The sequence below is a fragment of the Patagioenas fasciata genome, chromosome 3, assembly GCF_037038585.1.
Source record: "Patagioenas fasciata isolate bPatFas1 chromosome 3, bPatFas1.hap1, whole genome shotgun sequence".
Lineage (NCBI taxonomy): Eukaryota > Metazoa > Chordata > Aves > Columbiformes > Columbidae > Patagioenas > Patagioenas fasciata.
In genome coordinates, this window is record NC_092522.1 from 3,478,914 (window position 1) to 3,503,831 (window position 24,918).

Below are 24,918 nucleotides of genomic sequence, written 5' to 3' on the forward strand. Positions count from 1 at the left end.
ACCATCAGCTGGCAGCACTTATCGCTTGTTGAGTTCAGTGCGTCCTGTACACGTCGCCTGCGCTCACTCGGATGCAAGTGGGATGATTTGCGCTCGGGTTGCTCCTCTTGTGTTACTGAGAGAGTCACCGTTCCCACACCCTCCCTGGACGTGTTCATGATCCGCTGCGTTCACAAGGTGCATCCCATTTATTTTTCTCCTTTAACAAGCTAAACAGTTCTAGAAATTGCTTGTCACTTACTCCGGAGCACACCAGGGCAATGGTGCGCAGGTAGCTAGGACTCCTCGGCCTGATGATGATATAAGTAGCACAACATCCGAGGAGCAGAGTTACTCCTCCAGTGGAGCTGGTCCACGTCTGCTTTCGAGGGTGTTTGTTTTCTTTTAGTAGCTGTTGAGTTGTGCCATGTCCCTGTCTTCCCGTGGACTGTCTGATGTACAGCCAACTCAAATTAAAAGAAGAACCAGTCTTCAGTTAAGAGCTTTTGTGGGTGGGTGTGACTTGACAGAGAGACAACAATTGAGTTAATAACAGCTCGAGTTAATTATCAACGAGGAAAAGCCCTAAAAGTGTTCTTTACGTTTAGGGGAAAAACTGTGCTTGGCAAAGTGTTGCAAGGGCCTAACTTTCTTCTAGCCAAATGGATGACAGCAGGAAAACCCTAAGTGAGAAACCCAGAGAACTGCCAAATTTCAGGTCATTTATCAAGAGTGTATAAATAAGCTTTCCCTGGCGCTTGATGTATGCTTAAGGTTCCTCTCCCTTTGCAATCGCTCTTGCTAAGAGCCATTAAATTAATTTTTAGGCTCTCCCCCGTACCCCACAACCAGCTGTGCTCCGTTTGCCTCCGCAGTTCTTTCCTTTCGCCGTTTCCCCTTTCTGCCCGCCAGCGGCTGACCCCGCGGCGGCTTCGCGCTCGTCACAGTCTCCACGACACCCCACACGCCTCCGCCCCGCGCCGGGGCTCGTCCCCACGCCGCTGACACTCGCTTCCCGCCCCCGCGCGCCGTCACCGTCCCCGCAGCTTCCCCTGCCGCCCCCAGGCCCCCCTTTTCTTCTGACACCGCTCGCCCGAGTTCACCCAGATCCCCCCTCTCCACCCCACAAGCTTCTTCATGGGGGTGGGTGTTGATTGATCGAGCCAATAATCAGAGTATTATGAACCAAATGAAGGCTCTTAGCAAGTTGGTTTGAAAGCAGAAAGCATCAGAATCCTCTGTAGCAAATCCCTTAGGTGTTGAAAGAAACTTAAACCTCTGTCCTTAAAACAAATATTTAACCCCCCCCCCCCAATAAATTCTCAAGCTGAAAATGTTGTTGAGTGAGACTTAAGAGGTGCGGAGCAAATCCACTTGGGGAAAGCTGAGTGTCCTGATCATAACATGACTTTAGGTTTTACCTTTGGAAAGCCTTTTGTTCCTCGTGTAAATGCTTCTTGCTGTTCATGCTGAAGTTTGTATGTTAACCTAAAGGACAGCCCCTTTGCAAGTTGTTTAAAAACGAAAAGGAAGATTACCGAGTAGAGACACAAAAAATGCTGACTTATTTTTGTGCTATGAACACGAAGTGCTAAAAAAGGCCTTAGAAACATACGGATGCTGTTGGATATGTTGGCTTAAATCTGGTCCATTTTTACCTTTGATTTTTTAGATTGGACTTGAACCCCGATTCAGGGAAATGTCTGGACAAAACAAGGACTGAGTTTCCAAAGTTTTAATTTGTATTTCCAGTTCTTCCCTTGGCTTTTGTATCGGGCCAGGTCATTCGCCTTCCCTGTGCTTCCTTCTGTAAAACAGGGGTGATGCCACTTCCACGTGCTCAAGATGCATGAGGAACAACCGTAGTAGTTTTGATTTATTGACTGTAGATCAGCATCTGAATTTTCCAGTCATTTGCACTAATCATGTTTTTGCTTTTTAAAAACCGAGCGTTGCTGATGCATATTCTGTTTATAGGTACATGGAAAAGTGTCTTTTTCTTTCTGCAGAATTGATTGTAACTTCCCTTTTCGTGCATTACAGAGGTATAAACATGGGTGCATCAGGAGAAGAAATGTAGCGCTGCCACGGTCTTGCCCTCCTCTTGTTCCCAGCTTCTACCTCCCAGCAAGAACCGGCCTTTTCCAGCAAAGCCTCTGGCGTAGGCTGGGTTAAACTGGTGTATCAGGGCTAAAAAGGGGGGTATCTTTGTGCTCCAGGAGCAAAACGCTTGAGGCAAACCACCTTCTGTGTCATCGCTTAAATGAAACCGAGCTCCCAGCCTATATCCCTAAATTAAAAACCATCATCTGCGTAAAAGGCAGCTCATCGGTGATTATTAACGATGTGCGTTCCCGAGCGGTCGTCTTGGTGCCGTGGTTTGTTGGTTTTTGTTTTGCAGGAGGTCGTTCTCTTTGTGTGAGATCTGCTGGGGCTCGGCTGGCCCCGCGGTGGGAAGGGAAGGTCACAAGACGTCCCTTTGCGGGGTGAATTGGGTGTATTGTCACCCAGCCCTCGCCGAGTGTGTCACACCGCACCATCTGCCCTGGAAGTTTCCACGCAGGTTAAGATTAGATGCTCAAGTGCCTCCAGCTCTACCCACTTCAGAGGTTTCTGACATCACTGGTCTCGGAGCTGGGTGTGAGGAGGGTGCTGTTTAATCAGGTATCGTGTTATCAGTCAAAAAACCCAAACACTTCATCATTTCAGTGCTCAGAAAAAAAACACCTTTCACTTTCCCTGTAGCATCACCTTATGAGTAAACACCAGAGCCCTTAATCCCCCCAAAATTTCATCAGATCAGTGGTATTTTATTAGCTTTTCTGGATGCTGAAGACTGTTAACAGGATGCCTGATATTATCGGCGTCTTCAACTTTGTGCCCAAAGTTGGGATTGTGTTTTGGTGGGTTGGACGCAGAAAGTCTCCGATTGTGTTTTATAGGATTTATCTTGTTCGGTAGAAACGCAGTGGGGGCATCTCTGGGCTTTAGTGACACAAATCTCTGAGGTGGGGACAACCCAAACCTCAGGCCTGTGTCGCGGGGGCTGCTCAGATCAGCCACCTCAGGTTGGAAAGATCAATGGTTTAACGTGTTTTGTGCCCACACCGGGACTGTATTAATCTCTTCCCATGATAGTGGGTATTGGTTTAGAGAATTATTTCAAAGGTAATTGTTTTTTAAATTGGGGAATCAGTGTTTCTTTGAGAAGAGTTGTAAACAGATTTATAAAGAAAAGGAATTTACTAATTATTGTAGCCCCTTTCAGGTTGAACAGTTCATAAATACTCCCCAGGTTTGATTATAAATCTAGATACCATTTCTTAAATCCTATCACAAGAATCTTGGTGAGCGGGGTTAGTTTTCTTTTTCCATTCCAGTGGCGGTGTTTTTATGGATATATTTTTTGGCATCCATAATAGTTCGAATTTTAATGATTTTAAAATGTTTAATTATTTTGGAATAATATGTGTATTTCCCTGTGTTTGAGTTGCTAAGTGTTACTTCTGAAAGCTTCACTTGCGCTTATAAGCATTCCTTCACGTGCTCCTGTTTGCATAGACGACTATGGAAAATGAATTTCTGCCGGATTAAGGCCAGTTTTTTATTAGATTGGGCCGTCACAGAAGCAAACGCAGCTTGTTGGTTGGATTCCAGCTCTTTCGGTTGGGTTCGTATGAAGACACAAAAGGTGTGGTGCCGCACTCAGAGGAGGAAGTTGAACCCTCGCCAAAAACAGAGCACTTCTTCCTTTTATTCGTGTGTCGCCTCGGAGCCTCTTTTTACCGTATCTGCCCTCGACACGCCGCATCCTGCGACGCTTTTTTAACTCCACGTGTGTCGCGTCACCGGTTTCACCACCGAGCTCGCAGGGGCTGATGGAGCAGCTGCTTTTCTCCTCCGGTCTTTTCCGAACTAGAATAAATTCAGGTTTGTCAGGTTTAACCCCATCTGTTGTCCTTCCCTGCAGAAGTCGGTGAAATAACGCGAGCATCCTCCGTACGGCCACGCTCCAGGCATTACTCAGGCTGTTTGTCCGCCTCGTTTTTGTTTATTTTTAATATTCTGAAGGTGTCAGCCCACATAACAACATTTTATTTTGTTTGCATGATTGTCTTTTAGGCGGGAATGAAATACGGTTTGAAATTTACGGGAAGATGGAATGTAACCTCTCTATATTTTCAATCGTGTCGTCACACGATGGAGTTGCAGCTGTCTTGTTCTCCTTTTTTCGCTCTGTTATGTTCTTCTCATCTGGTTAAAAATAACCCGAGAGGAATCAGTCTTGACTGAGCGCTTCCTCTTTCAAACTGCACATTTTTTTTTTTTTAATTGTGTTAAATCATTTATAAGAAAAGTCAAATTGGAAGCGGTCAGTTTTTATTGCTCTAACACAATGAGCTGGACGCAGCAATTCTGTTTCTTGCCAAGGCCGCGTGAGGCTGAACAGCTGTATGGGCCAAACCTGTTTCCTAAAGATCCTGTTTTTATTAAGTTATTATTAATGAAACACCTTAAATTACAGAATTTTGCATGTCTGGTGATACAGTGGCAGAACTCCCTGGGCAGCATCGTGTCCGAAGTTACATCTGTAATTGCTGCTTAGTTTGGTACTCGCTGGTGTATTTGCCTTGAAATACGTCAGATCATGGACTTTGAAAAGGGAAAGGTGATTTATTTTATCTTTACAATAGAAACCAGGAGAAACTGAGTTATCTGGGCCACAAGAAAGACTAAAAATGCCCGTGGAAAATATTCTGAGCTGGGTGCATTTATTATTTCACACCGTCAGATGGTGAAAGGGATAAACCATTCAAGTGGGCCCTGTGGAACCCCACTGGTGGTGGGGTGGAGACCGACCTGCTGATAAACCATAGAGGTGGGAGCATTGCAATCTAATCAGCACCGGGTGATCCCCCGGCTTCTTATCGCTGGCACCTTTCATCTTTCATTCTTGTAAGAGGCCTTTGAAAGGGCAGGGGAAGGAGTGAAGCCCAGAGGTTGTGACCCGTGGACTTGGTCACCGTAGGGAATTGCAAGTGTCTGACTCTCTTTTTGGATTATTTTAATTATCGGTACTTCTACATAAGTGAATTTAAATCACTTTTTCATTGAATGTCAATGTAATTGTTAATGTCAGACCTTAAAGGAAAGCTTTGAATTCAGAGAGGGCTGCTGATCCCAGAATCACCTGCTAAGCTACGAGTATGTGAAATGTTCAGTGATTATATCTGAGGTCCTATGTCTTGAAATTAAAATAAGTGAAGAAATGAACAAAACTGAAATGCTGAGCTTGGGTTATGCTATTAATGTTTTACACTAAGGAAATGGATCCTTTCCAGCAAGGGTTTGCTTGTTGTATTATGAGATTATATCATAATGACGCCATTGATCAGTATTCTGAAAGCCACTGAAGTGCTGATGGGACGGGAGGAGATAGTTTGTGTTGTTTCGTCTTCGTTCTTGCCCCAAAAACTGCCTTCTGATTGTTTTTCCGTCTCGGTTTCTAGAGGAAAACGATGATTTCATGTAGCAGAAATCTCTCACTGTTGCTGAAAATCTTCAGCTACATCTTAGGACTTTATTTGTATTGAAAGATCTCCCTTTGGCAGCAGCATTCATTTTGTAAATTTGATCGTGCACAAGTGAGAGGGAAGCGTGTCCAGGGCATGACTTCTAAACCGTAGATGCATGAAACTGCTCTGGAAGGCAAGGTGAGGAAACGAGACACCAGAAACAGCTGGAGATCTGGGACAGTTTCGCCTTGTTTGATGAAGGGAAAGCGTTGAAAGGTTCCTGTATCATTTACTGCGTACAAGGGATTTATTCTTGCAGCCCCTGCGAAGCCATCTTTTACCGGTGGAGATTCACCCCCAGTTGGTCGAGGAATTACTGCTGGTTTTGGTGACTTGTCTTGTCTTTCCCTCTGCCGTTCAGTGCCTGAAGAACAGCTGCACAACATCGACGAGTACGATCTCAACGTCGTCCGCCTCTGCTTCCAAGCCTTCCTCCCCGACGAACACGGCAGCTACACCATAGCTCTTCCTCCTTTGATTTCCAACCCCATCTATGACAACAGTAAGTACCAACTCAGTCCAACGCATGGTATTTATTTCTTTCCTCCCTTTTGTTTTTTCTCTTTTTGCTTGGGATGGAAAATTTCAGTTTCCGAGGTCTCTGGATCGCTTCTGTGGCTGTTTCTCAAGATTTATCCCAATGGGAAATGGCCTTAGCGCTTTTATATGTCCCCTTTGACCATCCTGGTCATTGCTATTTTCAGTATATTTCAGGTGAGGAGGGAATGTGTGATCGTGTTCTGTAGAGTGCAGGAGTGAAATGCTCCTTCTTGGCACCATTATCCACAAAACTGGGTGTCTGAACGGCTTTAGCAGGTCACTGCAGTTGAGGATTTATCCCTCAGACTTCTCTCCTGGAGCGGAACAGCAGAATTGTTTTAATAATTGGAAACTCTGGCACTTGTTTTAATTTCTGCAGTGAAATTATGTTCACGTTAAATACTTAAGGTCATTACTTCAGCAGAAGCTACTGAATAAAATGAGGTCTCCAGTTGATAAAGTTGATGTTAGGATTGCGTTGCTATGAAAACGTTGAACATGAACTCAGGGCCTTCTTGGTATTTTTAGAGTCTCTTCTAGAATTACCCAGAACTCATACCTGTGTGCATTGTGTTAGTGAGAACCCTTGTAGTACCAGAGTAACGAGGGTTGAGATCAAATCAATGTAGGAGATTTGCAGCTACGCCTCAGCTGCCATTTAGAAATGTGCCAAATCATGATTACTTGTCTGCGTTGCTTGACGTCAGCCCTTGCTAAGCTGCTGAGATGACAGATCGCTGTGTGGCGGGGGAAGCTTTTGGTTTTTCAGCGGGGGAGTGTGTGGGCAGCTGCTGATATCCTATGGGTACCTAAAATCCTCCACGTAACGTAGCAGCGGTGTAAATAAAACAGCGCATAGCTGCGACCACAAATCATAAAAGTTATGCGGCTCTTGCCTGGATCTGAACTTCTCTTTAAAATGTTGGCCTTTTAAACCTGCGCTGTCACACGGGGCTGGGTAAGGTCAGGTTGGAACTGTAGATAAAAGATAAAACTACAGTACAACAGCCTTGCAAATTGGATATCAAGCTTTCACAAATCTGTTCAGATCACGCACAACAAGGTATTCAGAGCTTGTGTGTTTTAAATCCAGTATTTTCTTAACTTTCTAGTGCTTTGTACCTGCTGTAGTAGAGATACATAAGACTAATATGAATGTAATACCAAGGCAGAGCCTGCAGGTTTATAAAATTCAGTATTACAGGCAGCTTCTGTTTTCAGTTGTGTCCGATGTTGCCTGGTTTAGAAGAGAAATTTCCCAAGTTGCATTATCTTACCGCGCTGAAAACTCTTGGGAAGAGTCAGATAAAGCAGCTTTGCCACGTCTGAGAAACGCGGTTCGGGAGAACGTTGTTCTGCCCTTGTTGAAAGTGACGGGATTTTTGGTGAGAAGCTCGTTTTTCTAGGAATTTGTTACCAGGGATGTGCTTCTGGGGAACGAGGAGCAGGAATTGGGCAGGAGTCGAGGTGATGGGGGAAGAAGAGGCCACAGGGAGCGTGTCCCTCCGAGGCCGGTGCCGGTCGCAACGTTCCTGCCCCAACACAGACTTTCTTCATTGTCCCTTCCCAGTTCTTTGTCTAAAGATAAAAGAACAAACTCCAGCCTAGGAGACCTTCCCAAAAACTTGTTAAAAAGACATCAAGTGCTGTTTGAGCATACAGAAGTGAAACAAAGGTAAAATTAGGCCGTTTCTTGCAATTCTTAATTTACCCTTCCTGTGAAAGACACACAATGATGCTGCCAGTCATATGATGCTGCGCTGTTTCTGGGTTTGTTTTGTTTCCCCTCCCTTCGAAGTTTCTGATTCATTCAGCAAACGAAGTGGCTTATGTCATGTAGTAAATGAGGCTGTAGCAGCCACTTCTCCTAATAGTAGTGATAGTAATAGCTGCAGATAGTAACTACGTCATTGGGGGCTGAGGTTACTGGGAGCTCTGGTTCAAGCGTAGCGTGTGTTGTTCTGCAGTGTACCTGTACTGTACCGTGAGCAACCGGGCAGGAATTGACTCAAACTGAGAGTATAGAAGAGTATAAAGTAGCTTAATTTGTTGGCTTTTTTTGGAGGGTGACACCGTGAGCTTTGGTTTTGTATTTCATCCCCCTGCCCGGGAGCACGTGGTGGTGCAGCCTCACGTCGCTGTGGCAGCGTGAGGACCCGTTTTTAGGCACCAGCTGGATCCTCCCAGATGTTTTAAACACATCTGGAGCACGTCTTGATAAAAGGAGATGAGAAAACATCATGGCATGGGGTAGTTTTGTTCTGTTGGACTTTGAGGAGTGGAAGAAGGTGCAGTGAATATAGTCACAGCAGCAGAAAAATGAGCATCAGTTAGTTTGTATGTTAAATGAAGACAGGGGCTTAAAATTGGTCTGCGCTCATGTACTTAAAAATTTCGACACAACCGATAGGCACAGGGGGTGAAACTGAAATTCTAGGCAGTTTTTCCGTTCTGTTTGTTTTGGGTTTCTTTTTGTTGTTCTTTGTCACTTCTGAATCACTGTCTTGTGCCATTAGTGCCCTTTTAAATAAACGGTCACGCAGCCCACAAAGCTCCGAGGGGGCTCTTCGTGCTGGCAGCTTTTGTCCATCCCACACGATTCCCTGTGGCCGTCGGGTTGCTGGGGTGCACTGTGCAGATTTGGCTGGTGCTTTGTTTATTGCGACATACGATGCTACCCCAGGGCAGCTCTGCGTCCAAAACATCCACATACAGGCAGTTTGGACTTGAAATTTGAGCATTTGGGGATGAAATCTGCTCTTCTGAGTAAAGCAGTGACAGTTAAACTCTGTTCTCAAACACCTAGAGAGGGCAACAGAGGAGAGGGTTGATGACCAAACATGTCTGATGCTCAAATAAGAGAATTTTCTTGACTTGCTAGTACTGGTAGCAGGTAATTTGCCGATCAAAGAACTGCTTTGAATTCTACAACTCAAAGGGCAGCAGCACTGAGCACAATAACTTCATTCAGAAGTATTTTAAGACTACTCTAGAATATTTAGAGAGTAAGTGGCACAGCTGCATCAGTATCTTGAGTCTGCAGGTGCCAAGAGCTGTAGGACCGCAGAACATCTGAATTTCCTGCACGGAGCAACTGGTGTGGGGTGGATTTGGGGTTGTGTCATGTTCCTCCAGTTCTTCCCTTCCCTTCCCTTCCCTTCCCTTCCCTTCCCTTCCCTTCCCTTCCCTTCCCTTCCCTTCCCTTCCCTTCCCTTCCCTTCCCTTCCCTTCCCTTCCCTTCCCTTCCCTTCCCTTCCCTTCCCTTCCCTTCCCTTCCCTTCCCTTCCCTTCCCTTCCCTTCCCTTCCCTTCCCTTCCCTTCCCTTCCCTTCCCTTCCCTTCCCTTCCCTTCCCTTCCCTTCCCTTCCCTTCCCTTCCCTTCCCTTCCCTTCCCTTCCCCAGCTCCTCCTCTTCACTAGTGATGGAGTTACCGTAACTCTTTATTATCTGTTCCTCTCCAGGAGCTCCCAACACCGCAGAATTGAGAATTTGTCGCGTGAACAAGAACTGCGGGAGTGTAAAAGGAGGAGATGAAATATTTCTGCTGTGTGACAAGGTTCAGAAAGGTAATCTTGACTCCTGATTTCGTTCCCTTTGTCCCAAATGGCTGACGCTGCCACTTTCTGGCAGGAGAACTGAAGCCCTTCACCACACTCATGTGTAAATGGTCTGGTTTTATTGCTGGGCAGAAGAGCTTTGAGGTTCAAGGGCTCTCAGCACCTCCAAGATCCTCAGTGCCTTTAAAGTCACTTTGCATCTGAATCCTGAGTCAGATTCCTATTTTTATTCCCCTTTCCCCTTTTTTTGTGCTGCAAGTTTTCAGTCCTTCAGCCTAACAAGCACCTTGTGTTTCTCATGGAGCAGATGACATAGAAGTCAGGTTCGTCTTGGACAACTGGGAGGCCAAAGGTTCCTTCTCCCAAGCCGACGTTCACCGTCAAGTTGCGATTGTGTTCAGGACCCCGCCGTTTCTCAGGGACATCACCGAGCCCGTCACGGTGAAGATGCAGCTGCGAAGACCTTCGGACCAGGAAGTCAGCGAACCGATGGATTTCAGATACCTGCCAGATGAAAAGGGTATGTTCCACTTTTCTGAGGAGCCATTAGCGGGGCAGAACTCCTGTTGATAACAAACAGTAGCTTAATTAGTAAGAATCCTACCATGCTACTGCTACAAAGTAGATTTTTGTTTTTAAAAATAGCACTAGTCAATTTGTTCCCTTTCAATGTGCATATCAAGAATCACTGTTAATAACATTGGCTTGGTTAGTGCTGTCATGTCTGAAATATTTTTCTTTAAACATATTTTACTACAATTAGGGGCCACTAGTGTAAGTTTTAGGAAGTTTCTTTACTAATTATATCAAAGGGAAACTTGACACTTCTTCCTTCTGCTCTTTTCTCTGTAGACCCGTATGGCAACAAAGCCAAAAGGCAAAGATCAACGTTAGCTTGGCAAAAGCTCATACAGGACTGTGGTAAGGAAACTATTTGTCTTTCTCTTGTTCGAGCAAACTTAGGCTTAGACGGAGTTATTTAAGCAAACATTTGTGCTTTCTTCCCTCGCAGGATCAAACGCGACAGAGAGGCCCAAAGTAGCTCCATTCCCCACTGTGGCTCCTGAAGGGAAGCTGATTAAGAAAGGTGGGTTTTTGCGTGTCCCGATTGACAGCGGTTTGACACAAATCCTGCCCGATTGCTGCGGGAAGGGCGTTTTTTGGGGGGCACTGAGGCTCCGAAGGCAGCAGGAATTCCGCTCTCTTACTTTCCCCCCTCCTCTTCCTCCAGATTCTTCTCAAAGCCTCAGCTGCGGCAGCTTCCCCTTGGCACAGGAGAGGGCTACACCACCTTCATCGTTAAGCTTTGCTGGCTTGCAGCCTTAATTTAAATAATGACTGATTTTTCTCTGTGTTCAGAGGGTACGTTCAGATGTACCCTCAGCTGCCAGCCCTCCCGCCTCTTTGCTTGAAATTCTAATATTCTTTGAGGGTTTCTTCCTGTAAGATGCTGCTACTTCTGACTCTACACACTAAACCCATCAGTTCTTTAGTTCAATGGAGCTGTCACCCGCAGAGGGGGTGGGTAGGTGGAATAACTGTCCTGCTGCTGCCCAGAAAACTGGGGTCCACCCAGCTGAGCAAGTACAAAAGTGCAAATGAACATTTGAAAGGCTGAGGGAGCTGGGGCTCTTTAGCTTGAAGACAAGGAGACTGAGGGGTGACCTCATTAATGTTTACAGATACATAAAGGGTGAGTGTCAGGAGGATGGAGCCAGGCTCTTCTTGGTGACAACCAATGATTGGACAAGGGGCAATGAGTACAAACTGGAACACAAGAGGTTCCGTTTAAATTTGAGAAGAAACTTCTTTATGGTGAGGATGGCAGAGCCTGGCCCAGGCTGCCCAGGGAGGTTGTGGAGTCTCCTTCTCTGCAGCCATTCAAACCCGCCTGGACACCTTCCTGTGGAACCTCAGCTGGGTGTTCCTGCTCCATGGGGGGATTGCACTGGATGAGCTTTCCAGGTCCCTTCCAATCCCTGATATTCTGTGATATCATCTCTTACTAATATCACACCATTTTTGCTTTGCTTTTTTATCGTTTGTAATTTTAAAAACATTTTTTAAAATGGCATTAAAACGCAGTCCTGTCTTTCCATAGAACCAAACCTCTTTTCACCCGCGCTGCTGCTGCCAGGGCTGGGAACCCTGTCCAACACCAGCCAGCTCTACAACCCGCTGCCCAACCAGCCCGCGGCCGCGGGGAAGCAGGAGCCGCTCCCCTCGTGCTGGCAGCACTGGTGCAGCACCCCAGCTCCGGGCAGCCTGCTGGGCACGCACCCCCAGAGCAGCTTCGAGCTGGCTCAGCCCGCGGCCCCAGCCAGCGGCTCGCTTGCCACTTTCCATGACAACCCTCTCAGCTGGCCCGATGAGAAGGATCCGGGTTTCTACCAGAATTTCGGCGGTGCAAACGGGTTGGGAGCGGCGGCGGTGGCGAGCACGGACGTGCAGAGCGTTTCTGGTAACGGCGTCGGGCCCGGCAGCGTCTCCGCAACCAGCATGGAGACCGATGACATGAACTGCACCAGCATCAACTTTGACAAGTACAATCCGGTGCTAAACACCAGCAACCCCAGGCAGCAGCTCCACCAGGTGCCTGGAGCAGCCCCGGGCGGCACAGCTGTTAATGCTCAGCCTAACGTAGCCGATCCAGGAGTTTACGGTTTTATAGACCAAGTTTTAAGCGACTCGAGACTCTCCACCAACCCGTTCCAGACCCACCAGAACAGCATTGCAGACAACCAGTTCTACGACACCGAGGGTGTCCACACCGACGAGCTCTATCAGTCCTACCAACTCGAAAGCATCTTACAAAGTTACAACCCCTGAGGAACTGGGTACGTAGAGCTTTTCACCTGTGTGAAGAGGAGGAACTTACCCTTCTGGAGTCCCCGCTTTCTCCTTCTAAATGCTACTATGCAAGTTTTATGATACAACTTGAGGTTATATATTGCAGCTTAAAGACTGGTGCGCGTAAAGACGAGAGGTTGGGAGTAGGGTTTGGGGTTCCGTACCTTAAAAGTATGTTGTATGTGGGTTTTTTACGCTGTCGGGAAAGGGAACTGTTAACACTTAATCTTGCTCGCCTTTGGGGACTGTAAAAGCTTCTTCAGAAGGGTTAAATTTCACATCTTGACAGGGTTAAAATTGTTACGGAAATGGAATTTTGATAGGACAGAAATTAGGAAAAAGCCCTGCACGTGGGCACTGTCGCTCAGGCTCACCTAACAACTCAGTTTTGCTCAACTTCCTTAAAAGGTTTAGGTTTCTTACGCTCTTCCATATACAATATTCTTCTAGTAAAAGAAGATCATACATTGATGATTGTTTTTTTCACGTTTTCACCAGACTCCATTTGCTTTGACGGCAAATTTACTCTTAAAATTTTTTTAATGACTATGTCATTGTTAGATATATTTTAAAAGACCGGAAGGTTTGAGGTTTGTTTTGTTTTTGTTTTAAATAGTCTGTTGTAAATGAATCACTGCACAAGAGAACGAACAGAAAGGACGGGCTCTGCACGGCAGACCGAGTGCACTGTTTGAAACGATAAACCCCTGTTGCTTTAGGAAGGGAGCACGCTCTTATTTCTCTGCACGTTGTTTTTGTGTGGATGTATAATATTCCGAACTGCAGAAATACGTTGAGGCGAAGCATCTCCCTGTCTCCTCAGGTACCCGGCAGTTTCCTGCTATGCAAGTGACTGCTTAAAAATAGAAAGAAAGGCTCATGCTCTGCCTCCTTGCAAAAAAGCTCTGGGGGCGACCCCCAGCTAACATTTATTAACAACTTTAGGGCGTCAGCACTAACTAAAAACACTCCTCTCTGTGTCAGAAGCCGGAACTTCCTTCCATTTCCAGTTTTCATCCTTAGTCTGAGTTGCGAGACGTTTGGTCGCAACTCGCCTGGACGTAACTGGCTGGGTAAGACACTCTGCATTATAGGGCTTGGCCATTCTAGTATTATTATTATTATTAATATTATTTTAAGCAGCAACACAGCGAGCAATATGAGAGTGTATTTCTTAAATTATACAGATGTTTTATATCGCAGACGAGGCTGAACAATCTAATCGTTACTGTTTGCCAACATAAAGCTGTCCCATGGAATGAAGCAATAAAAAAGCACAGTTGGGTATAAAAAACACGACCCCACATCAAAAAAGCCACTTGAGACGTACAGTTCTACACAAGGCAGAAAGGAACTCCAAAAAAACGCTGGTTTCTAGGAAAGCAGCGACTCTCTAACCGCAGGAATTCGTCGCATTCGAAGCAATAAGGTGGTGACACCGATTCCCCAGGTTGCATGGAACGTGCTCCTTAGACCATGGGAATTTTGGCAAAGTGCTCTCCCGAGCTCCCGGTGCACAAGGCAAAGAATTAAATCTCTGTGTTTTAAAGCGGTTTCTCCTCACTCCTGCATCACACGTCCCTTTTTCCGGAGCTCCTCTGCTGTCTTGAGTAATCAAAAGACCAAAGAAATACAAAGGAAGCTTGAAATGTGTTGTTTATTCAGTTTTATTTTTGAAGTTCTCAATTGTAAGCATAGTAAATGTAAACATTTTACTCACTTCATAGTAAGCTCTCAATAGCACAATTTGTTTTTACTGTATAATTAAATATTTTCAAAGTTCTGTTTTCCTTTGTAAACGAGTCGGTTTGGTAATTAAAAAACTGGTTATGCCAAGTACTCAGCTTCTGCAGCCTGAGATCGGAGACGTCCCTCGGCGCAGCAAAGCCGGAGCGGTGGCACAAGGTGGGTTACGGGTTCCTTATCCTGGGAAGGATAAGGAAGGGCCAAGGGGACAAAGTTAAATGTTATTCTCCCAAAACATCCTATTTGAGGACTCACAAAGGTGTTTCACTTTTAAAAAAGAAGGTGAAGGCCAAAGTACAACATTATTGCTGCAATATTCGTTACAGATTGATCGGTCAAGGTGTTTACCCTGTATCACAATCCGCAAAGTTCAAGGAGAACTGAACACATCTTTTCCTTTTTTCACATGATCACCAGACAATAACTAAAGAGATATTTGCATCTTCAGCTTTCCCCCCCCCTCATTTGGATACTTCACATTTATGGTAAAAATAAGAAATCTGGGAATTTTTGATGGACCTCTCGATGTTGTGTGGACAAGGGATCAGGTTCAGCACATTTAGTATGATATTTATAGCCTTGAATAGCTGCACTTTGCCTCTTAACGTGATCGCCACTGTCACCACGATAACGTACCGTGCACAAGAGCTGCAAGGCTTGCTGCTTCAGCCTCATTGCCCTTATGTTGGAATTTATAAATCATATTTTAGCTCACTTAGAGTTTCAAGAACTCGGAGACGAGACTGAAATTCTCTTTTGTTTGTTTTCTGCGTTCAGTTTAAGTTTTCCATCATTCAAGACACTTCCTTTCTGGGTACAGATCATTATCTGAGACAACCGCTCCTGGAATCCGTTGCTCATAACAGCTTTAAGATTAAAAACAACAAACTATTGCTGTCTGAATCATGTTCCTATTATTTTTGTGTCAGAAAACCAGGAGCTTCTGAACTACATTAGAGTGGACCAGGGAAACAAATGATGAGAGTCAAGTTTTGACAGCCCATCCCAGGCAGAGTGTGTAATATTTAGACTCATTTTTCAAGATCAGTTTTTAGCAGCTCCTTGAAAACATTTTATTAATGTCTTTTTTGAGCCTTCAGTTTTCATGCAGCTGTTTTCTGTGAGCTCCTGGCAGCAGTGAATGGAAGGTAAGACATCTCAATCATCCTCCCTGTCCCCAAACAGTGCTTTGTCTTGGCAAATATTACCTCTTTATTTCTGAATTGTTAATTAACGAAGAGCCCTTAAATTCCAAACCTTAATTTCTTGTCAATAGTTGAAGTCTCTTCTGTACTTCAGGTCAGCAGAAGCAGCTTCCTAATGGATTAATGTGGTACAGGCATCCAAGTGGCTTTTCCTTAGTGGATGTAGGTGTTGCTTTGCAGGAAACATTGAAAACCATGCAAGCAAAGAGGAAAACTTGGATTGTCCCTATTCAAGGCAAGTTCCCAGGTGGCGTTTGACTAGAAAAAATGCATTATGCTACAAACTAAAGCTTATTATCTGTCTTGCTTTCTCAATACCACCGTTCTTTGGTACATTTTGTATTTGCCTGTACTGTGAGGTTCTTGGTATTCCTATTTTACTTTAGAGCAAGGAGTTCCCAATCTTCTTATATGTGGTGACTCAGTGGGGAAACCCTGCACTTGAACAGGACTCTCAGCAGGGCCAAGAGCTGCTCAGGCCTCAAGAACCTCAACTGTTGTTTCCAGGAAGCATTGCTGATGGTTTTAAATGAGAAAAACTTGGGTTTGCATGCAAAGTTTTCCTCTGAAAACTGTATTTTTTTTCCCTTTTGAAAAGTACTTTGGCTAGGAGACATTTTGTCTCATCTCAAGGCAAGAAAGCTGCAGCATCCCATATAAAAAGAGTTTAAGAAAATCTGGCTTGAGGGAGGGTTGTTTTTAATTAAAACATTTTAAACTACTGCAGAAAGCATGTTTGATGTACTTGCTCCGTACACCATTTGCACGTTACGCCATTTAACCTAATGACTTTAAAAAATTATCAATACGCCAGCTTACTAAAACTGGTCTTATGCACAGAAGCACTAAAAATAAGGTTAGAGACTGACCGACCCCTACCTCTCCCAGAGTGTTTAAAGTTGATTCAAAGTAAGAATCAACTTGGCAGATCAACATGATCCAAATGTTCAACAGAAACACTTTGCACCCAAGCTGTAGAGCTGTAAAGTGTTCAGGAACCAGAGGAGCCGCTTCTTCCTTGTCCCAGCTGAAGTTAGTTATCCAGGGTTGGAGGCCAATCAACGTCAACCGACTAGAAAAGCAGGGGGAAAAAATAGGCAAAAATCAGCAGACTTGCTATTTTACATATATAAAAAATGTGAATCATCTTCATCTTCTACCCATCCTGCAGATGGGCCTTTGCAATGTGAAACAACTGACTTCTTGATTAATGCCACAGAATTATTGGGGTATTGGGCAGTGCAGGCAAGGCTTGAGTAGAAAACCATCACCTGTCCCTAAATCTGCCTCCTGAGCAAGGAGAACTAGACCTAAAGAATAAGCTGTCAAGCATTATGTGCAAGAATTATCCAGGCAACATCATTAGCTGTTAATCAAAAGGGACAGAGCACACCTGACACCTTAATAGAAGGAAATGTCGTAATTACTACAACTTGGATTACGTCTTTCCTCCCTGAGGCCACATCTCCCGTTCCCTTTGGCCGTGAACTTGTTGCTCATGCTCTCCCAAAACCAGCACACCCTGCGCTACCAGAGTATCGCCCTTTGCCATCGCAACACCGCACATTACCGCCTTGGCTCAGCACTGCCTGCATTAATCACAGCTACTCCTTGCCTAACCTCCACCTTCAGCGCAGGATTAGGCTCTTAAGCTGAGCTAAAATGCATTATTAGCAAGGTGAGTAATTATTTTCACGTCCCTAGACATCTTTGACAGTTATGGCCTATAGCAGCGACACCAAACCATACCAGAGTGATGCTTATCAGCCCTGTTTCCAGCAGTCACTTTAGTGCCCTCTGCAACTTCTCCTTCTGCATTATCCTACTAAAAATACCCAAAAACCCTACGCGGCTGCTCTGCCAAATGTAACAGTTTTCCAGAAATACACGACAACAAGCGTGTTGATCATTGGCTACTTGAAATGAAAAGCCATTTTTAAATAAACCTCGCTAAACCGCTAGGTTAAATATTAAATCCGTATCTCTACGTATGTTCTTTTAACCACAACAAATGTAGGGTTTTTTTTCATCTGGCTCCAGCAGGCAAATGGATGTAATTTCTTGCTGGGTTTGAACCAGCACTGAAAGAGGAAGTTTGAGCTTCTCCTATTTTTATCCGACTCGGTTTTGAAAAGAAGCGATGTGGTACGTGTAACATCGCTCAGAGGGTGCTAATAATAATTGTCACAATTAATTTAACGTCTTCCCATCCCTCTGCAACACAAATTCAGCGAGGACGCCTGTCACATGTGGCAGCGTGGTACAAACCACAATTTTTGCATTAACATGCATTTTTCTATTAACTGTGGGAAGGAATGTTGATTTGGGTGGAGAAATTCCACTGAAACCATCTCAAACGCAACCACGTTACTCATTTCCAGGAAAGAGAAACAGCAAACAACTTACTTCTACATCCAGCTCCAGAATGTCGGCGGTTCTGTTCAGTAGGGAGCCAATATTGGGCTTCGTTCTTCCGAAGTCCCCATGCACAAATTCTTTAATGTAGCTGGAAATACAGGCTAAGGAAAGGGGGATTTTAACATAAAGAAATCAAAAGGTAAAAAAAAAGACTATGGTGAAAAACACTCAAAGCAAAAACCAGCCAGTTTGCAGTGAATGTCCTGTAAAGCCCATACCCATCTTTAAAAAGATTTCCTAATTCTTGGCTTCTAACTCAAATGTCAAAAAACTCTGCTATTGACCTGTATTTTCTCTTTTATTCCAAAGTGAGTGGTGATTCTGTGTCAAGACTCCTACCTTGTAAGCAGCAGCAAGCTACAGTATGCATTGCAGCGCATTAAATACTACAGAAAAGCGAAGGTGAAAAGTTATCGGTTAAATTAGAAAAAGCTTAAGTCTATCTTTAACCCGTATATTTTTATCGCTATCATGTACTTTATCACAGTGGTCATCAGAAAAACACACATTGGTGGCAATTTTAAAGGAAGGCCCGAATGTGAAATTCTGACATAAAAGCAAATATTATGCAGCAACACGTGGCTGCTGAAGAGCAGGAAACTTCTCGTTACCCGAATGACTCCAATCAGCGCCCTGTTTCGTAAATGCGTTGTGTAACGGTATCTAAGGATACGTTCCCGCTTGAGTCTTCAGGTGCAGGCGAAAATGATGCTCGTCTATGTACTGGGATTTCATGGTGTGAATGATGCGACTCCTCACAGCGAGGGGCCTCCTGTGAAGAACCCGGAGAGGTGTCTTCTGGTCCAGTTTTAATTCCTGTCGCAAGAAGGTAACAAAATAAACCAGGAAGGAAATGTGCAATGTGCCGCACAGATTGTGAGAGTCGGATGTATTGTGAAGCAGTCACATCTTTTTTATATTGTGTTATGGTAGCTGAGTAATCTTGTGGCAAGACTCATTTTTTCCATGTTTATCAAAGGGAGAAAGGAAAACCATCTCAGAGGTTAAATGAGGAGGCCTCATATGAACACAAGCTACTGGTATCACAAATATAGAGGAATAACCTTGAAATCCCCGTAGTCCTTTGCTGGAATGGCTCCAGGATTTGGAAGCTCACCGAGAGCCTCGGGGCAATCAAAAAAAACCCAATCCCACCCACGAAATGCTTTGTCTAAACTACAACCTAGAAATAAATGTCAGGGAAAAGAAATGAGATTAGATCTTGTAAGGGCCTTTTAGAAAGTTCGTTTCCCACCCCCTTTCCCAAATGAGATGCAGAAGTTCGAGCGGCAGGCAGCTAAAAAAATAACATTTACAAGTGTTGTCTCCATGAACTGTAACGATTTCACGGGCAAGGCCCTCAGGAAATAGCGCGGCACAACAAAAACTGACCACGCTTCTCCATCATTTGGAGAAAGGTCTCCTGAGTGCAGTGCGCTTGTTCCAGCGAGCACTTCGTATGGCCTCTTTGCGTTATTTTCCATAAACATTTCAAGTTCCAAATCACTGTGGCTGTGGAAGGGCTTTAGAGCTTGCGGAATAAAAGATCTTCTCCACTCCTCATGCAGAACACGATCTAAGGGATAGAAAGGGGTACAGGTGCCAGATTTCCTCCTCTCCCATTCACTGCTTTTTATAGTGTTGTTTGGTCTATTGGAAGGCCGACATTATCCAATAATTCGTGGTGTTGGCAGTGGGCAAGTAAGGAAGCGTGAGAAGGGGATCAGGAGGTATGAAAGTCCCTATAGCAAAAAGAACCCTCATTAAAAAAACCCTAAAACCTAAAAACCAACCAACCAAAGAAAACACAGAGAGGCGTCCGTGGCTGCACGTATATAAACTCTCCCCTAGGGCACCAGGACAGGTGATATATAAATCAGCACAAAGAGCTGCAGATACCTTGATATCATCTAGAAATGCGATATCTTCTTTCTGTATTGCTTCGTCCGTCCATATTAAGGCACTGTAGGTCTTTGTCTTTTCCTCTTCACCTTCTTTCATACGACCAATTGCCTCTCTAAACAAAAGAAATTAATTACTCACATAATATAAGCATAATTATATGACGCTGTGAGCAAGAACGCTCGCAGAGCTCCCAGAGTATCGCTTGGAAATCCCCTGCCAGCGCTGATAAATACTGACCTGGTGACGAGCTGTAAATCTCGAACTTGTATTTTGTCTGAAGAGTTATTAATTGTCTGCAATATTTAAAAAATGATCAGTTAGCAGAACTGCTCAGTTAGGGATGAAACACATGCTTTATGAGTTCCACGAGGTGCAAATGATTTACCTGCTGAAGCCCCTTCATTTCTTCCGCAGTAAAGTGTATTCTACGAGGATTCACAAGCTCGATTGCAAAGGGCCTTCCTGGCAACATGCGCGGCCATAAAACATAAAAAACATGTTGTTCTAAATGAACGTTTGGATTGATGCGGTAAGGTTGGAAGGTGTGAAGACTGTTAGGAGAACAGGGAGAGGACTTGTGGGTTTAGGGATGTAGCATCAGATGGAAGGAAAGAAACGTGGGACCTTTTTTTGGCTACTAAACCCCAGTATCAGCAGTAAGTGCAAATTACAACTTCCCAGAAGACATCTTGTACAAGTCTGTGCTAATTAAAAAATAAAATCAGAAAAAAAGTTAATTAGCTTATTTTCTGTCACCTACAGCAATGCCCAGGTGCAAGATGATGTTAAATCCCGCTCCCTCAGCTAAACATCTGTTGCAATCGCCGCACTTTCTGTCCTCGGGGCCAGGGATGATCCCCAGTATAAGCAATGACAAAAAATACACTATAAATCAGGCAGCAACTGGAACGCATCATTGTTAATTTGTACATTTTCTTTCCCCTCCTCCTTTGGCTATTGTAGCTTCAGTGTATTGGAAAGCAACTGACCTTCATAAAGGTTCAAGAAGAAAAGAAGGCTTCCCTGCTCCTCAGTGACAGTGAGACAAAGTAGAACGACCCAGCAGAAAATAAGAGAGGAATTAGGCTGACATATGTGGCTTAAAAATAGGAAACGAATAAAATAAACCACTCCTAACAAGCTATGCGGTTCCAGGTATCCGTGCAGCCAAGGACAGGGAAAAAGGGCTCCTCTTTCAGTTGCTTTTATGGAACGTCTTTGGGAATGAATAGATTAACTATCGTTAAAATGTTTCTGAGATAAAATGCCAAAGCGTGCCCGGTCAATCACACACTTGTGCACTCAGCAAGATCTTTTAAGTGAGCTTTGGTTGACCGTTGTGTTCGTTTCTGTGTTTCAGAAGGAATGATCCAAGCCTTACCATTGCCCAGGGTTCTTACATCCACATCTTCTCTTCCAGAGGAAGAAAAATTAAAGCCTGTAACAGATTTGAACAAGGGAGGTAAGATTTTATTTTACATTTTTAATACTCTCTACAGCTTCAAAGGTGAAATATTTTCTTTCTAAACTTGTTTGCAAATCTACTTCAAAGAGACATCTTTAAACAATGAAGCCTACGTGGTATTTAAACAAATCTGGGATAGTTATTGTTCATTGCATCAGGTTCACAAGTTTCTTGAAGAACATTCCTAGTTCTTTGGCTTGAATGTTATAACCCTGAAAATGTCCCAAAAAACCCCAGTACCATCCTAAAGGAAATCCACTTACTAATTAATTAATTGTGTTCATTTCTTACCCAGCTAATTCAAGTCTACGAATAAAAATCAAACTGAGCTGTTTTCCTCCAAAACACAACTTTTTATCCCAAATACACCCAACGCTTTCCAAGATTTCCATTCCTTCCTCCATAGGGAACATACACAGTGTAAAGTTTTCCTCAGTTTTTATTCTCTCTCATTTCTCTGGTCATATTATGGCAACGACCTAATCACCTTCGATGGTTATACGTCTAGGACACGACAAATTACAGGCAGCAATTATTTCATCTGGGTAATTCCTGGGTAAGCATTTAACTTGTGGAACTCTATGCGCTGAAGAAAATAAATGAATGAAGGGAAGGAACACGAAGTGGTCGAAGGCTGGAAAGATATTATGGAACGCTGATGGCAAAAACATCATTATAAGTCACTTTAGGAACTGCCAGCCGTTAAGAAGTATGGCTAGGCAGAAATACTACTTCATAAAACCATTATACTTGCATCATAGGATCAACCGAGGAGATATTTTAGAAGGATAAAAGACACTGTATAAAATAAAGCAGTCATCTAATTACTCACAGATCATAAATAGGAAAAGTTTACAAGGTTTGACTTGGAAGGATAAGAGAGGGATAAAGAAACATCGTTTTTTCCCCTTACATTCTTGTATTAAGTGAGTAGCTACAAAGAAAAAATATTCTAGTAATGATGAGAAATATATACGGTAAAAGATCTCCTAGATACTCACTATCTGCTTTGAATTCTGCTATTAGATGCTCTGAAATCAGTTCTTCGACGGAAGATTCCAGCTTCCGCTCCCCGTCAATAATCCAGGGAGTCTGAGGTAAATTCCTCGAATATTTATTATATCTTCCTGTAAAAAACAACCGTGTTACCTGTTACCATCCTAAAGCAATGTACAAAACCTCCAGTATTGCACAGCATGATGCATTTAACTTTCATTGGAGCGAAAATAAATTTCCAGGCTTAAACTTGTTTTAAGGCAAGAGCTTTAGAGCAATGGGATGAAACTGATGCTGCTGCACCGACCAGAGTTTTGGCATCGAGATGAAAGGCGGCCCTGGAGAGCCTGTTCCTGCAGTGAGACCTCCAGGTACAGCCTTAGCAACAGAACTGGAAGTGGTTGGACTCAACTGGGAATGAAAACCCAGAGGTTCAAGTGCTTATTCTGAGTCTACTTAATTCCGAATGGAAAAATGATTATTTTCAATCAGGGTATGGTCTTTAACCAGCTTTGCGTACACCGAACCAGCGTTATACATACACCTGTCCACCAATGTATACGTGTCCCAAGTGAAGAAGTTTGCACACCTCCCTGTATCGAGTAGTTTAGGATCCAATCCAAATTCTGCCATTGCCTGAACGTTCAACAAAGAAACAAGAACGAGTCCAGCCCGGATGACCTAGATGAGCTTTCTTATTGACAGGTTTTTATAAGAAGTGAAAATATGCACAAATCAAGAAACTCATTCATAAATAATAAGTAACCCCCCCCTGCACAAACAAGTTTCAATCTGAAACTTTGCATATAGAAATAAAATTAGTTCGAAGTAGCCACGCGTATTATACTGCGCCTCTGTCGTCTCTTTTTTTTGGTTTTCAGTATCATATTTTCCTATTTCTAATATAATGTTTCCTTCTTGCATTTTGATCGGCAGAAAAACCCACACAAACAAATGGGGGAACTGACTAATACTGTTTCACTGGGGCATATAATGCAAGTACTATGAGTAATCATTCAGAAGTCAGCTTCACACTGCTAAATTCTCTTTCCATAAAATGGAAAAAGGAAAATGATATATTTTTTTTTCTCTCAACTCCCTGTTCTAATAATTTGAGCTTTCAATGTGAACAAGAGTGGGTTAAAAAAAACAAAAAAAAACAATAAACCAGGTGTTTTCTTGGTTTAACAGCTTCTCCTGAAACTTTTAAAAAAGCTGGGGGGAATCAGAGAATCCCAGCATGTCAGGGATTGGAAGGGACCTGGAAAGCTCATCCAGTCCAATCCCCCTGCCGGAGCAGGAACACCCAGCTGAGGTTCCACAGGAAGGTGTCCAGGCGGGTTTGAATGTCTGCAGAGGAGACTCCACAGCCTCCCTGGGCAGCCTGGGCCAGGCTCTGCCACCCTCACTGAGGGGAAGTTTCTTCTCAAATTTAAGCGGAACCTCTTGTGTTCCAGTTTGAACCCATTACCCCTTGTCGTACCATTGGCTGTCACCGAGAAGAGCCTGGCTCCATCCTCCTGACACTCACCCTTTAGATATCTGTAAACATTAATGAGGTCACCCCTCAGTCTCCTCCAGCTCCAGAGCCCCAGCTCCCTCAGCCTTTCCTCACCCGGGAGATGCTCCACTCCCTTCAGCATCTTTGTTGCCCTGCACTGGACTCTCTCCAGCAGTTCCCTGTCCTTCTGGAACTGAGGGGCCACAACTGGACACAATATTCCAGGTGTGGTCTCTCCAGGGCAGAGCAGAGGGGCAGGAGAACCTCTCTGACCTACTGACCACCCCCCTTCTAATCCACCCCAGGTACCATTGGCCTTCCTGGCCACAAGGGCCCAGTGCTGGCTCATGCTCACCCTGCTGTTCCCAGGACCCCCAGGTCCCTTTCCCCTACGCTGCTCTCTAATACGTCATTCCCCACCTTACACTGGAACCTGGGGTTGTTCCTACCCAGATGCAAGACTCTACACATGCAATCAGTGAACAACACAGATAAGGTCAAGAGGACAATACCAACTCAAACTGTGCTTACAAATTAAGATCTTGTCTCATTTCAGCTACTGTAATAGCAAAATAACCGCACTGTATGCAATAAATCATTCTACTCTAGATTTAATTCTTTAAAAATTTAAGACAATATTCTGCCTGGGGGGTTGTGGTTGTTTGGTTGTTTTTTTCATTTGTTTGGTTGGTTTTTGGTTGGAATATAAACTATAAATCAAAAAACCAATATTAAAACACATGCAGAAAGCTACCCCTTACAGATCAATTCTGATAAAACCATCCAGCACAACAACCTAAAATGAAACAGTGGATATTGTGACAGTATTTTGAAGTTACTTTCAAGACAACACAGCAGCAAATGAATGAATCAATTTACCAGCCACAAAAACTGCACCATTATTGCACTGGATTTCCAGAGCGACGCAGAGGTTCTTTGGTGAACTTGGGGGACATGGAAAATGCCTGTTTTAAAAAAGATTTTAAAATATTAGTAATATCAGAACATGATGGAGCATCACCATAGCAATAATGGCATGAAAGATGATGATTCAGTTACACAAAACGCAGCGCCAGTTTAAACTCAGTATTCCCATTGCAAGCTGGAACACCAAGAAATGGATAAACTTTAAGCAAATCAAGAATACTGCATTGCAAATACTTTTGTCAATGTCATCAAAC

The 24,918-nt window shown here is 44.0% G+C and overlaps 2 protein-coding genes across 4 annotated transcripts in view; one reads left to right on the forward strand and one right to left on the reverse strand.

Annotated features, from left to right (window-relative positions):
- Window positions 1-14,290, forward strand: part of REL (REL proto-oncogene, NF-kB subunit) — a 29,682-nt gene extending 15,392 nt beyond the window's left edge. Inside the window, exons 5-10 of the mRNA XM_065835716.2 lie at window positions 5,917-6,057; window positions 9,556-9,660; window positions 9,959-10,171; window positions 10,504-10,572; window positions 10,664-10,738; window positions 11,753-14,290. Of these exons, the coding sequence (XP_065691788.1) occupies window positions 5,917-6,057; window positions 9,556-9,660; window positions 9,959-10,171; window positions 10,504-10,572; window positions 10,664-10,738; window positions 11,753-12,480 (1,331 nt within the window). The 3' untranslated portion in view covers window positions 12,481-14,290. The remainder of the gene's footprint in view (window positions 1-5,916; window positions 6,058-9,555; window positions 9,661-9,958; window positions 10,172-10,503; window positions 10,573-10,663; window positions 10,739-11,752) is intronic.
- PUS10 (pseudouridine synthase 10) overlaps window positions 14,151-24,918 on the reverse strand; it is a 29,429-nt gene continuing 18,661 nt past the window's right edge. For all 3 annotated transcript variants that reach the window (XM_065835718.2, XM_071805647.1, XM_065835719.2), the window contains 9 exons: window positions 24,617-24,702; window positions 22,242-22,367; window positions 21,157-21,213; window positions 20,161-20,237; window positions 20,013-20,068; window positions 19,770-19,887; window positions 18,544-18,686; window positions 17,859-17,958; window positions 14,151-16,524 (listed from right to left, as the gene is read on the reverse strand). In XM_065835718.2, the coding sequence (XP_065691790.1) occupies window positions 16,486-16,524; window positions 17,859-17,958; window positions 18,544-18,686; window positions 19,770-19,887; window positions 20,013-20,068; window positions 20,161-20,237; window positions 21,157-21,213; window positions 22,242-22,367; window positions 24,617-24,702 (802 nt within the window). In that variant the 3' untranslated portion in view covers window positions 14,151-16,485. The remainder of the gene's footprint in view (window positions 16,525-17,858; window positions 17,959-18,543; window positions 18,687-19,769; window positions 19,888-20,012; window positions 20,069-20,160; window positions 20,238-21,156; window positions 21,214-22,241; window positions 22,368-24,616; window positions 24,703-24,918) is intronic.